Genomic DNA, 14,417 nt, shown 5'->3' with positions numbered 1-14,417 from the left:
ACTCAATCAAGATCATCCTGTGATATACTCTGGCCTCTTGTTAGGTTTCCATCCATGTGCCATTCTTTCTGTATTCAAATTACTTCAATATAAGTTGCCTAAGAAATCATTCCTTAGGAGACTGATTTAAAGAAGAAATAAAAATAATTTTCAATTAGCATATGGATTATCTTTTATAAATCAGTTCATAGAAGGTGTCTGAAAGCTCTTGAAAGCAGTTTGTTTCTGAAGTACTTTAACCAATCTCCATGTGTCAGAATGAGAGATTTATTTTTAGATATTAGTTTCTGACAGGTATTGGAAATATTTAATCATAGAGAAAATTAGTGCCAAAATTGAGCATGATATTAGTTCAAACTTATTATATAATCTTCTTGAATAGCTTTACTTTAAAAGTTGAATAAATATGCATATAACTAAAGCATAAAGAAATAAAGCAGTGACATATATATTTCCAAGTAATAATCAGTTATGTTCTATAAAAATTTTGTTCAAAAATATTTATACAAGGATAGATTTTTTTTTTTTTTTTTTTTGCGGTACGCGGGCCTCTCACTGCTGTGGCCTCTCCCGTTGCGGAGCACAGGCTCTGGACGCGCAGGCTCAGCGGCCATGGCTCACGGGCCCAGCTGCTCCGCGGCACGTGGGATCTTCCCAGACCGGGGCACGAACCCGTGTCCCCTGCATCAGCAGGCAGACTCTCAACCACTGCACCACCAGGGAAGCCCAAGGATAGATATTTTTTATTATGTAAGTAATAAATCAGTTATGTTCTATAAAATTTTGTTCAAAAATATTTATATGAGGATAGTCTTTTTTTTTTTTTTTAAAATAGAGGAAAAAGCCAAGAAGAAAAGACACCATTTTTCCTCTCAGTTGTGTTCTGGGTTTAAATGGTAAAAGTTCGACACTTGAGAGGACAGAATATAACTCCACACTAATATGGATTTTATAGGCAAAACCACAATACAGGGATGAAGAAAGGAAACGTGTCCAGGCTGAAGGAACAAACTCTGAAAATATAATTGTGCAGAAAAGAGTTAATATAACATTGTCAGAACATGAAGGCAGCATCTACAAAAGATGAGCAGAGAGAGAACTATTACAAAGCACATGAGGAACCCTGCTAACAAGAAAGAAAGTCAGCAGACTGGACCACAGGGGACTGCCTATTATACGTTTAGGTGACATGGATCTTAAAATAAGTATATTTAAAATGTTCAAATTTACCAGAGAAGGGACTAAATTTATAATTCAAGAATAGGAGACGAAGAAAAAAGATGGGGTGAATCTAAAAAATATCAAGTAGAATTCTGACACCTGAAAAATACAATAGTAAAAAAGAAATCAGTGCTAGGATTGAGCTGAAGACTGCAAGGTAGAAGACAGAATGAATAAATCCAGAACACGGAGAAGGAAAGAAAAATTATGAAAGCCAAGTTAAGAAACACTGAGGATGAATGACATTTTCCAACCAGAGTTCCAGAAGGAGAGGTTAAGGAAAAGGCAACAATAAAAGAGAAAATGTCTCAGAATTTTCCAGAACTGAAGAAATGCAGGTATTTTCATGTTGTAGATTCACTCTGAGTTCAGAGGGAGGAAAAATAAAAGGTAAATCAACTCCAAAGAAGAAGGTGGTTAAGACTGAATTGTGGCTCTCAACATTTTTTTTCATCACCCAGCCTGAGAGACACAGGCCACTCTCTCCATCAGTAGCGGGTCACCCTGCCTTGGTTCGCTAGTGCGAGTGTGCGCCAGTGCCAGCAACTGCATCCCCTGGCACAGAAAACAGCAGGAGGGGCGAATGCTAAGGTGGAATCATGTTCTGGAGGCAGGTTTGTCTTGGTCATCACCATAGCTCTGCAGCTTGGGTCGAAGCTTGTACACACTAAGTACCCCATATTGGTGAATTCTTGAATGACTTAAACACAGGCAGTTTAAAAATGCCTCCCTTCTTCCCACCACAGAGACACATAAGAAATATGTATTTGGTCTCTGCACCAGCTCCCCCCAAACCCGTGGAATCTCAGAAGTGGTAAGTGTGGTTTTTGTTTTGTTTTTTTTTTTTGCAGTACGTGGGCCTCTCACTGCTGTGGCCTCTCACGTTGCGGAGCACAGGCTCCGGACGTGCAGGCCCAGCGGCCATGGCTCACGGGCCCAGCCGCTCCGCGGCATGTGGGATCTTTCCGGACCGGGGCACGAACCCGTGTCCCCTGCATCGGCAGGCGGACTCTCAACCACTGAGCCACCAGGGAAGCCCCGGTAAGTGTCTTTTGTATGCTAATGAGACATCTGGTGGCTGCGGTTTCCTGGGTACCTTCAGGATGGAGACTGGTTGCCAGGGTAACCAACCTTGTGATTAGAGGGTTGGAACTTTCAGGTCCACCTCCTGACACAAGGCTGGAGGTTGATTTGATTTGGTTAACTAACGGTCAATGATTTAATCAATCGTTCCTATGCAGTGAAGCCTCCATTAAAAAAACCTAACTGAAGAGGTTTGAAGGGTTTCCAAGTAAGTGAACACATTGAAGTGCTGGGAGAGTGGAGGGCATGGAGAGGGCATGGAAGCTCTGTGCCCCTTCCCACACACCTTGCCCTACACACCTCTTCCGTTTAGCTGTTGCTGAGTTGTATCCTTTACAATAAATGGATAATGGTAAGTAAAGTGCGTTCCTGAGTTTTGTGAGCCATTCTAGCACGTTATCAAACCCAAGGAGGGGGTTGTGGGAACCCCTCAGTTGGTCAGTGGAGGGCTGGACTTGTGCCTGGCATCTGACGTTTGTGTGTGTGTGGTGGGGGGGGCAGGGCAGTCTTGTGGGACTGAACCCTCAACTTCTAGGATCTGAAGCTAACTCTAGGTACAGAGGATCAAAATTGAATTGAATTTTAGGACCCCCAGCTGGTGTCAGAGAACTGCTTGGTGTAGAGGAAAAACCCCACATTTTTGGTGTCAGAACTGTTTTGTGGATAGAGCAGAGAGGAAGATTTTTTTTTTCCCTTAATTCACCAAGCTAGTTACTCAAGTCCTAATATTCTATGTGCCTATGAAACACTGGGACTCCAATTTCTTGATAATAATTTTTTCTTCAGAACCGTAATACCCTTTCACAAGCTAATATATTTTTTATCTCAGTAAGTAAACAGAAATAAACTTGAGGAATGTCAGGATTTAAAATGCTATCTCTATTTCTGCAAGTAATTTGGTTATTCCAAAAACGAATGTCCCTGCTGTGAGGAGTCCTTCATATCACAGTATCAGAGATTTCACTTAAGCTTAAAATGAAATGCAGTTTATAAAAATAATATATTGAAAAATGGCATCTTTTTTAGCCATTAAAGTACAGGTATTTAGTCAGAATAGACTGAAATAATTTTGTGTATACTTACAGATTTTCAGGAAGACAAATATTTCATCTTAGCTGCTAGATGGAACACATTTCAATAAATATCGGGCAGGCAAATGCATTCGACAGGTTTTAGAAGACACATCCAGATCTATCTCCTACTCTTTACTTAGCTCTCAGTCCCTGGAGGGCTGACCGATGTGAATTACATACCAAACTTGCTGACCCTCTGGCTTCTCACCGGATGGAGAGGAAATGGAGCAGGACCCTGTACGGCCCTCCCAGTACAAATCCTTTCTGTATACCCAGTTTCTTGTTTGCAGGAAATAGGCTTCATTTAGCCTCCGTGACCTACCCTGAGTTCCAAAGGGAGGATTCAAATAACTGCTTATCAGGGAAGGGAGGGAATACAGAAACAAAGGAGAAGCAGGCAAGAAATAATAGTGCATGGGGTGGGAGTGGAGGCGCAGGGTCCTGCTTCCACCTCAAGGAATATACATAACAATACCTTTGAGTTCTTCTGCAGGAACTAAGGGCCCTGCCCAGGTGGAGGATGGTAACTTCAGCCTGAGCACAAGTTTCCTGGAGCACAGCCCTGTTTACCTCACCACCAACCCATCAGAAGGAAGTCTGCACACAGTGGAAGATAAATGAAGACCCTGAAGGCCTCCCCAAATCATTCTCCCTTTAAAAACTTTCATGGTCGAGCAGAATCTTCAGAGTTGGTTTTTGGACACCAGTTCGCCATCTTCCCAGTTTGCTGGCCTCCTGAATAAAGCCACTTTTCCATTCCTACCAGCACTTGTCTCTTGAGTACTGGCTTTTGAGAGGAGAGCAGCGAACCTGAATTCAGAAACAGAGAAGCCAGGAGACGGGCTGGTGCGAGGAGAGAGAGGCTGGGATATTTACTCCCCTGGATCCCTCAATGCTGAGCCAGTCTGATAGGGACTATATTTGCCTAATAACAAACCCAGCTTTGTTTGGGTGGCTCTCACTCACACACATACTTCCTGCTCTCTCCAGCATAACAAATCCTTCCACCACCTCCAGAAAGTCTGCATTTTATTTACTCAATTCATTTTTGCTGCCTTCCTGTTTATTTATATGGACCTGAATTGTCTCTATCCAATTTTCCTACGTACATGTGACTCGTTCTAGAGTGAAGTTAAAATTCTCTGTCTGATAGTAAGGAATTAGACTCTCTCCATATGTTTTTGTTTCTTCCAATAGAATTTTCGTATTCTCAAAAAAGTACTCAAATATTTGACGTCTTTTTGCATTCTAATTAAAACGTTAGGAGCTAAACACATTCTGTACAGCTGTTTAGAACAGGAGGTAGGATAGAGGTATCAGTGAAGTTTTAGTTTGGCCTTTTGTACACATTTTTAGTTATGTTCCCCTGCTACACATGAAAAAAAATAAATCTACTATGTTCCCCTCCCTCCCTACCCAAGTTCTATTTCGCTGCCAAACATTTAAAAAAAAATCTACAACTCCCCCTGGCGCCCCCTCCCGGGGAAACACTGACCGAAACGGCCCGCCCTGGCCAGGCACCGCAGTGACCACTTGCATGAGTTATCTTCAACAGGAGGTCCTGGTAAGGAATGCGAAACTAACAAGCTACCACCAACCGGAAGAATTCGGGAAAGGTCACAAGGAAAGAGGAGATGCCAGCCCAGATGTCCTGCCAACTTCCCAGAATCCTTCTCGCTGGAATCCATCTTGGCCAAGCGATGCACGCGCCACCAGGAAGGACCCTGAGTCAAAGTGACTGTCCAGAGATAACCCCAAAACTAACCCCATTCCCATAAAACCCGAGACTGAGCCACGTGGGCAGAGCAGTTCTCCTGGCTTCCCTTACCCTGCTGCTCTCCACCCAGGAGCCGCTTCCCAATAAAGTCTTCTGCTTTGTCAGCACGTGTGTCTCTCCAGACACTTCACTTCTGAGTGTTAGACAAGAGCCCACTCTCGGGCCCTGGAAGGGGTCCCCCTCCTGCAACAGTCCCACAAATAAGCTTACCTGTAGTATTTCACAAGTACAGATTTTTGTTTCCATCACTTATCAAGGTCATTCTCCCAAGTTTTATCTTCTCAAGACACAAAATGACTTTAAAGAAATGGACTGTATATACCAAGCTAGAACTTTGGAGCTTTTGTTCCTCAGGCAGCCACTACCCATGAACTTAAATCATCTGCATCCTCTTTACCTTGTCTGTACGTATCTCTTGTTCCTATGCAAAGGGCACAAGAAAAGATCTGAGCCTGAGTGTTGTGGCTTAGAAGATGAAATAAATTGGAGCCCAGGGAAATGAGCTGCTCGACGACTACTTGGTCAAATCAGAAAGAAAATGAGTCTAGATACTAATGATGATGTGTGCTCAGCACGCCATGTGGCACATGATGAGACGAGAGGGAAGCAGGTGCTATTAACGATTGTAAAGCCACACTGGGGAAACTGCAACCCAGAAAGTTAGCCACATGCCTGAGAGTTAAATACTCTGCAGGTTACTGTTTAAATCATTACTGAGACTATGAAAATACATATTTTTATCTTGGCATAATTATATAAATTATTTCTTAAGTTGCCCCAATTAGTATACCTTTTCCTGGGCTTGTTTCTTTCTTTTCATACATACCAAGCACTTGGGGAACAAACTTTCACTAGTTGTTTCCTTTCAATACTGTATTCAGCCTCCATTTGGATGTTAAATTTGGTACTCTTTACACAGATAGGCAAGACGTCATCATTAATTTCGAGCAAAGTCCCATATGCTCATCGCTCTGCATCTTTTTGCCCCCCACCTAAGAGCAACACCAGTAGCAACACAAACAACAGCATTGAGTCCCATACTCAGATTGTGCTAAGCGTTTCTGTATTACTTCACTGGTTTTCAAATTTCCCCTTTCAATGAAATCTTATCCCAATGCCCAATATTCAAAACAGAAAAGGAGAAGCTCCCAAAGTCTCTTTGGGCCATTTTCACAATGGCTGCTTTATCTCACTTAAAGTTTCTCCAGTGATGCTGAGAGTTATTTACTGTTTTAACTGGGCCTTGGAGAGCATTCGTAATGTGCTCAAAGCCGACAGCAGTAAGATAATGGAGCCAAAATTGCATTTATTCAATCAACATGAACGTTTTGCCTGCCTCCGGTGTGCCAGATACAACTCTTGGCACTTGGAATACATCAGTGAACAAACGGGCAGAATCCCCTGTCGCTGGTGGAGCTTATATCCTGTCCCAGTGGATTTGAAGGCAGGTTTGTCTGATTCCAAAATGGTGTGGACTTCATGCGATACTACAGTGGCACTACTGGGATTCTTTGGTTTTCTCTCTTGTTCAATCAACCTCTCTCTCCTGACCTGAGCCACAGTGGTGTAATTCTACGTTCTTAGGGAGTATGCATATCTGGACGACTCACGATCAGCTTAAACTGATATATTCTAAAATCTACCTGCTGCCAAGCTGTCAGAACCATCGCCAGTGACTGGTAACATTCCTGTGGTGCCTGGAAGCCCACAAAGCCCATTTATATAGAGTCTCTTGCTTATTACTCTTAACTACTTCACAAGCTACAACCAAGTCAGAAATTATGATCCTATCATACAGTTTGTAAAGGACAAAGTTATGAATGGGGGATGTGTACTTCAGTCTGCTGTTGGAGGGATGCAACATGTGCTCATTTATTTTCTTTAAGTAAATTTTATTTAACACTGAATTTCACATCCTGCTCAGCTCATGGAAAATTCCACTTCAGTCACTCCTGGGGCTCCCTTCCGAAAGCCTGGCCAAGATAACTTACTGTTACATTGGTCTTATCCCTTTAGGCCCAGCAGTTCTGCCATGCTTGGGGAATAAGAAGTCCTTGCTGAGTGTGGGAAGCACAGCTGTTCCCTTCTGTGGTCTGGCCACCAACCCGGGCACTGCCAGGTCGAAAGCTGTGGGATCCACGAGATTTTGTAAGCCTCAGATCTTCGTTTCCTCCAAGGTCACCTGAAATTTCTCTTGTAGTTTTTCCTCTGTGGCATGTTCTCTCTCTTCACCCTCTAGGATACATGAAATAATCTCCTTAAAGGCTTGAGCTTTGGAAACAAAGCGAGGAAGGAAGGGATCTCACAGGCAACCCCATCTTGATAGCTGTCACAAACTCTCATGAGGCAAAAGAGCTTGGAGTCGAAGAACTGCTTGAGAATAGTTACTGGGGAGAAATCTATAAATTAATATCTGAAAAATTCTTCTGGAACATGGCTCACACGTATTCATTACTTCTTATTATGAGCCAGAAACTGTGAGAAGCACAGGTGCCTAATCTCATTCAATCCTCTCAAAATCCTAATTAGGTTACGCCCATTGTTCCCATTCTGCAAGCGAGGACAATGAGGCTCACAGAATTGCTGTAACTCTTCCAGCACAGTGGGTGGCAGAGTTGGGGTCTGACACAGGTTCGACCTCAGGATCATGCTCCTTTACGTCTGTGTTCCTTCCATCCCACTTACCATTCCTGTCAATGCCATTTCTCTAATCATTGGGGAGCTACTATTGGTTGCCCACTATCTTTCACTGCTTCTACTCACTGTCAGGGAATTAAAGGAATTTTCCATCCAAGTGTTCTTGGCTTCCTTTAAGATGCTGATCAAGTTGCTCTGCTGTATTTATGTGGTGTTTTGCTTCTTCAGTATCACTTCGGTTTCCTTAAGTCTGGACAGCTCTGTCTCTGATCAGGTTCTCTGTCAAGACCAGGGCTTCCTATACATACGTGTGCAGGAAGATGTTTCCCTATGGGTATTTACTAAAAATGCACATCCACAACACCCACCCCTAGATGTTTGGGTTCAGTGGGCCCAGGGAGGATTCTGGGGGCTCATCTTCAGCAAAAATTTAGGTAATTGTGGTGAAGGTGGCCCATGGTGCATCCTTTGAACACCACTGCTCTAGCCAATCCTTTCTCTACTTTATCTTTAATTTATTCAAGTCACTGCTTGTTTGGTTACAAGGACCAGGAACTCTCTCAAGTTCAAATGTAAAGGGAGCTGATGGCTGAAAAGGAGGACAAGGTGACATTATGAGAAAGAGAAGGGCCAACTCAGGAACTGGACAATTGTCAAAGAGCTCTTCTACTTTGCTCTTTAAGCTCCATGGGTCCTTGTCGCCTCCATCCTTTAGGGCTGCATGAAAGTATGTCTGCTCCATCTCATCTCTGTAAATCAGCTTTGTCCTATCTGCCCATGGTCTTCACTTGGGAAGTCTGAACTGGGCCCTAAATTTGACATATCACTGCATTATACTCACTAAACACAATCTCTATGCTGCTTGCTTCAGTACTTCAAACAAGGATCTGACTAGGGCTTCCCTGGTGGCACAGTGGTTGAGGGTCCGCCTGCCGATGCAGGGGACACGGGTTTGTGCCCCGGTCCTGGAGGATCCCACATGCCGCGGGGCGGCTGGGCCCGTGAGCCATGGCCGCTGAGCCTGCGTGTCTGGAGCCTGTGCTCTGCAACGGGAGAGGCCACAGCAGTGAGAGGCCCGCGTACCACAAAAAAAAAAAGAATCTGACTAGCTCAGCTTAACTGTCCATGGGTCAGCTGCCTTTGAGCAAGTGGCCACCCTCATGCAGTCACTGAGGTTATGTTGGCAAGTGGCAGGGTACACGGTACTGTATTGCAAACACGTGCATGTAAATATGCCACTGAATCAGGAATTAGAAGCAGGAGGGAAGCTTGCTAAGAAGATAGCTGTGGGTCGGGGTGAAATCACAGCTGTGGCTACCACAGTTTCATCGTCACAGAAACCTTTAAGACTTCGCTTTTTATCTTGTCAGCTCTCAGCTCAACTGCTCCCACTTTTCTCTAACTGCTCCGTCCTAAACATGGAGCCCAGTCCAGAATGGTTCTTCTTAACATTCAGATCCGTCTGTGACCTGGCCCCGCTGTACCCTTCTACCATCACCTGCCCTACAGGAACCACCTGCTGCAGGTGGAACTCCTTCCACTCTTTCAATGTGCCATGCTCAGTCTGGAATGTTTCCACTTTCTCTACATTTACTTATTTTTTTCCTTGAAGTCCTGTTAAACCTTACTACCCTTATGAAACCTTTCAAGGTCACTCATCCCTCAACCACTTTCTGTGTGGCCTATTCCGAACTTCATTACATTTGGTCTCGAGTTATGCCGTTTCAGACCTTTCATCTTATTTCACCAAAGGCAATGATTTGAAGGCAAGAATTACATTCTACAAGGCTGACTTCTCTAGAGCCTAGAAGCAGCAAGGCCACCAAGAAAATAAGACAAAGCACTGGAAGAGCTATTAGCAGATATACCCAGTGAACTTAAATACTATGTTTCGATCTCACTCTTATTTTTTAGCCAAACTAGCTACAGATTAGGCCCACAGTATACACGATTTCCTTTCCTTTTATTTTTTTTTTCTTTTATACCTCAACTAAAGTCACTTTCATTCAACTGGTTGAGTTAAAGTCAATATCCTTTGATAGTCACACAGAACAATACGATGATAAAATTGAACAAAAGTCAGACTTTAGCTAAGATGTCATTGTTAAGAAGACTTTTAAATGAAAGCAGACAAGGTAGCATGGCAACATACTTACACGAGCTAATTAATTTTAAAAGACATTACCTCATAGCCGAGTAAGTGTCCATTGCTCAACTTCCAAGGAACAGCGTTCCAAGAAACTTCAATTTCTGAGGAAGACAAGCTATTTGCACAAACTTGAGATGGAGCTACTGTAGGCTCTATTTGGGAACAGAAAAATATATTGAAGTTCTTATTTTTCTAAAAAAAGCATTTTAACATATTTGAACATGTAAAATATTCTGTAAAAATATTTGAAAACATGAACCATGTCTTGGTCACTTTCCATTTCCTAGGAAGAGACAGCATCACAGCCACAGGCTTTTCCTTGCTGAACAGCCAGGGCAACTTGCTCCCTCTCTAGCACTCCCTGCTTGGCATCCTACCTTCCCCCCATCATTATTTCTCTCCTCTCCGTCCCACAGTGCCTATGGGAAATCCTATGCCCACAAGTGCTACTTATTTTAGGTTATTTTTTGCTTTTCCAAATAAAGGTCAAGGTCTACAGAGTTCGTTTATTCAATAAGCATTTAGTGAGTGCCTTGTCTAGCCAGGCCCACAAGAGGGGCAAAGTTAAATGAGATCCTGTACTCTTCTGGAGGAGATAAGCACACACGGAGCTTAGTACACAGGAGGAAATCCCCTTTGTAATGGAGAACTCTCGGGGGCTTCATGGATCTCACAGCGATTCTTTCCTCTTAGGAGCTCTGAGCAGAGATGCGTCCTCCCCCAACATCCATTTCTACGTTAAAGGATCCTGCCCCCTGGCCATGGCTGATGCATACTGAGATAGACCCCTGGTCCAAGGATGGGCCTATTAGATTTTTTTCTCTTGAGAATTTGAAATGTACTTTGGAGAAACGAGGAAGACTTGAGGCCAATCAATCCAGCCCTGGTGCCCTAGAGAAGCCCTAGGTTTCTGAGGGCCCAGAGCTTCTCTGATTAAGGCTCTTCATGAGGTTTGCTATTTACCTCTCTCTTTGATTCAATGAAAGGTGCGAGTATATTTCCAATAAATCCCTGCTTTTTTTTTTTTTTTTTTTTTTTTTTTGCGGCACGTGGGCCTCTCACTGTTGTGGCCTCTCCCGCTGCGGAGCACAGGCTCCGGACACGCAGGCTCAGCGGCCATGGCTCACGGGCCCAGCCGCTCCGCGGCATGTGGGATCTTCCCGGACCGGGGCACGAACCCGTGTCCCCTGCATCGGCAGGCAGACTCTCAACCACTGCGCCACCAGGGAAGCCCCAATCCCTGCTTTTTTAAAAGACAAGTCAAATCAGTTTCTGACATTTGGAACAGAAAGACCTTTATGGTTAAAGGTCTTTCATCAGTGGTGGCAAGAATGGAAACAGGAGAAGGAAAGTGCAGGAGGCAAGAAGATATTAAAAGGCTCTGGCCATCCCTCCTTCCCAGCTGCCGCCCGCCCCCAACCCCGTCTACCCAAACTCCCTGGTTAATTGAATTGTCATCACCCCTCAGACTCCTGACCTGCTCTTGTAATGATAATCCTTCTCAGCAACTCTTGGAGATGGGGTCTGGCTATGAATATAAAAGCTCTTGGTGTTGCAAAAAATTTAAAAATCCTGCTCCCTTTTTCTCTCAGAACTCAGTGGGAAAAGAGAGAACAAACATAGGAGGTGACAGCATGATGAAAAATTGAGCCTCCTAACTGTTTTTAGGAATGACAACTGTGGACCCACTTTCTCAATTTACTGTAAGGCTTGGAGGATAGAGGAGGTACTGTGAAATCATATTTCGTGAGCTCAAACTACTCAAGAGCAAAGGCCCGGGGTTAAAATACTAGCTCAATAGGTCTGTATGGATTTTGGCAAGTTCATTAATTGCTTTCATCAAGCTTCCATTTTCTCCTGTGTAAGTGGGAAATAACAAATGACAAGTACCTACTTGTCATTCCTCCTTGGAAAATTCAAATTAGGTAATGTCTGGCTGATGGTAAGCATCTAATACATGCTAGCTCCTGCCATTCTAACTAGCTAGAACCGCATGAGATAGCCAATATTCAGCTGCTTTTGACCTATAAAATGGCAATTTCATAGGATTCTCCTAACATTACTATTATTTTTACTATTACTTTCTGGGACAGAAAGGCAGAGAAAGGGAGTGAGTCCAGAGTGGAGTATGTATGAATCTATACCGACTAGAACTGGTGAAACCCATCCACAAACCTCCATATTCCATACCTCCCCAACGTCAGGCTTCTGGTCGTCCCTCTCCGACCTGCTAAACCTCTTTCTCAGGTCTAGGAACCACTATAAAACTTCAGACTACAGCACTTCAAAAAGAATATCTTAATCTTACCTCCCAAAAAAGAAAGCTGTAGAAGGCTGTGCTGCTTCCTGCTTCACAGACTGGAACTCAATATATTCCTCAGAAGCATATTTTTAACTAATTATTACCCCCTCTAACTACCCATTGAGTCTCACACTTCAAGTAAGCATGGTTGATCTTTATTACCTGGACTAGTAACTATGACTTCAGTCATTCCCCTTTTCAAGAAATATATCTGAAGTCACAAAGGACTTCCAAATGGGTTTTTGGAGCACAATTGGCTGATTAAGTGTGGAACTGACATACAGATCTTCCTTGACTTATGACGGGGTTACATCTCGATAAACACATCTTAATTTGAAAATATCATAAGTCAAAAATGCATTTAATATACCTAATATGGCAAACAGCAAAGCTTAGCCTAGCCTACCTTAAACAGGCTCTGAACACTTACATTAGCCTACAGTTGGGCAAAATCATCTAATATAAGGCCTATTTTACAATAAAGTGTTGAGTATCTCCTGTAATTTATTGACTACTGTACTGAAAGTGAAAAATAGAACGGTTGCATGGTTCAGAATAATTTTAAGTATATCCATTGTTTACCCCTGTGGTTGTCTGGCTGACTAGGCGCTGTAGCTACTGCTGCCCAGCATCCTGAGAGATCATTTTACTCCGTATCACTAGCCCAGGAAAAGATTAAAATTAGAAACTCGAAGTGCAATTTCTACTGAAATGTGTCTCGCTTCACACCACTGTAAAGTCAAAAAATCATTAAGTTGAAGACCATCTGTCTAATCATAGCCTTTCCATACCTTCTTCTGCAGAGAACACTGTTGTCACTGGGCTAAATGGTCCTTCACCTTTGTTATTATAAACACCCACTTTAACTTCATACAGTGAAAATGGCAGGATGCTTTCATTTCTAAAGACATATCTTGGGGTATCAGGAGATGTGACCACTGTCTGGATCCAGTTGCTTACTCCGACAGGGCGGAAAGCAACAACATATCCAAAACCTTCACCATTCTGTAGTTCTTCAGGGACTGGCTGTAAAGGAAAGGCATATTAACTCACGCTTTCACACGAGAGCAAGGCAAAAATAAATGCAGCTCTAATGCGGAGTCTTTTGTAAAAGCCATCAAATAATAATCCACATTGTATTAAGTGGTTGGATTAAAAAAGGAGAAAAAGGTCAGGGGGACAGTCAGCTGCTTTTAAATAAACATATGCCACTCTTTCATAGCCATCAGGTAACTAACTGGAATTTTCCTAAATTATTCAGGTTTTTGAGCATCTTGCAGCCCTAATTTGAGTTCTGAATAATAAAGATATACTTTCAGTTGAAATACTGCATCTCTAAATCAAATAAAAATCAACTCATCCATAATGTTGATTTTATAGAAAAAAACTACACATTGACATAATTCAGAGCAAGAGTAAAACTTTAAAAAAGGAAATAAAAACAATATATTAAACTCAAAGCTGTATTTGCATCATGCCAAAAATTCCTACTGACACTCCATAATCTCTCGACTTCTTATATTTCCATCCACATCTTCAAATAATGTAGACAATTCTAGTGCCTTCTGACTTTGTTAATTAATATTTTTCCTAATTGTGACTTAAAGCAAGGGCTGAGAGAATGGCTAGGACGCAGCCCTGGCTGGAGAAGTGGCGTGTGCATCACCAGCGGGGGAGCAGCTCCAGAGGTGCTGCTCCAGAGTAAACAGCCAGGACTAGACTCTCACCCTATGTTTACCAGCCAGATGACCTCGGGCAAATTATTTAACATCTCTATGCCTTAGTGCTTTCACCTAAAACATGTTGCGAGGATAAAATGAAAAAGATTTCAAAATGCTAGGAACAATGATTAACACAGAGTGAACACTCAAAAATATTGGCTACTAGTTCCAGCCACCACCACTAGCACCACCCAGGATGCCATGAGTGTGGGAAGGGCGTCACCCTGAGGGGCAGGCGCTGTGCAGACACTTACATCCCAGGTGATCACCAGTTCAGACCGGCTCCCACCTCCTCCACTGGCATCTGAAGGAGGCACTTCCGGCACTGAAAGGTTAGAAAGAAAGACTGAAACCCTGCTAGCATCTAGTAATATTTATCTGAAAGAAGACGCAATGTTGTTTACTTTTTTTGTGTGTGTGGTACGCGGGCCTCTCACTGTTGTGGCCTCTCCCG

At 43.1% G+C, this 14,417-nt stretch overlaps 1 protein-coding gene across 6 annotated transcripts in view; it reads right to left on the bottom strand.

The window, feature by feature from the left end:
- The window catches only part of CNTN3 (contactin 3), a 239,603-nt gene that overhangs the window by 22,729 nt on the left and 202,457 nt on the right, over positions 1 to 14,417 (bottom strand). For all 6 annotated transcript variants that reach the window (XR_007479545.1, XM_033437175.2, XM_033437176.2 and 3 more), the window contains 3 exons: positions 14,218 to 14,288; positions 13,034 to 13,268; positions 9,977 to 10,092 (listed from right to left, as the gene is read on the bottom strand). Coding sequence is in view for 5 of the 6 variants with exons in the window: in XM_033437175.2 (XP_033293066.2) it covers positions 9,977 to 10,092; positions 13,034 to 13,268; positions 14,218 to 14,288 (422 nt within the window). In the remaining variant the exon portion in view is untranslated. The remainder of the gene's footprint in view (positions 1 to 9,976; positions 10,093 to 13,033; positions 13,269 to 14,217; positions 14,289 to 14,417) is intronic.

The sequence above is a fragment of the Orcinus orca genome, chromosome 10, assembly GCF_937001465.1.
Source record: "Orcinus orca chromosome 10, mOrcOrc1.1, whole genome shotgun sequence".
In the NCBI taxonomy this organism is placed as follows: Eukaryota; Metazoa; Chordata; class Mammalia; order Artiodactyla; family Delphinidae; genus Orcinus; species Orcinus orca.
The sequence above is the reverse complement of the archived record's forward strand: the minus strand, read 5'-3'. Positions and strand labels throughout refer to the sequence as shown.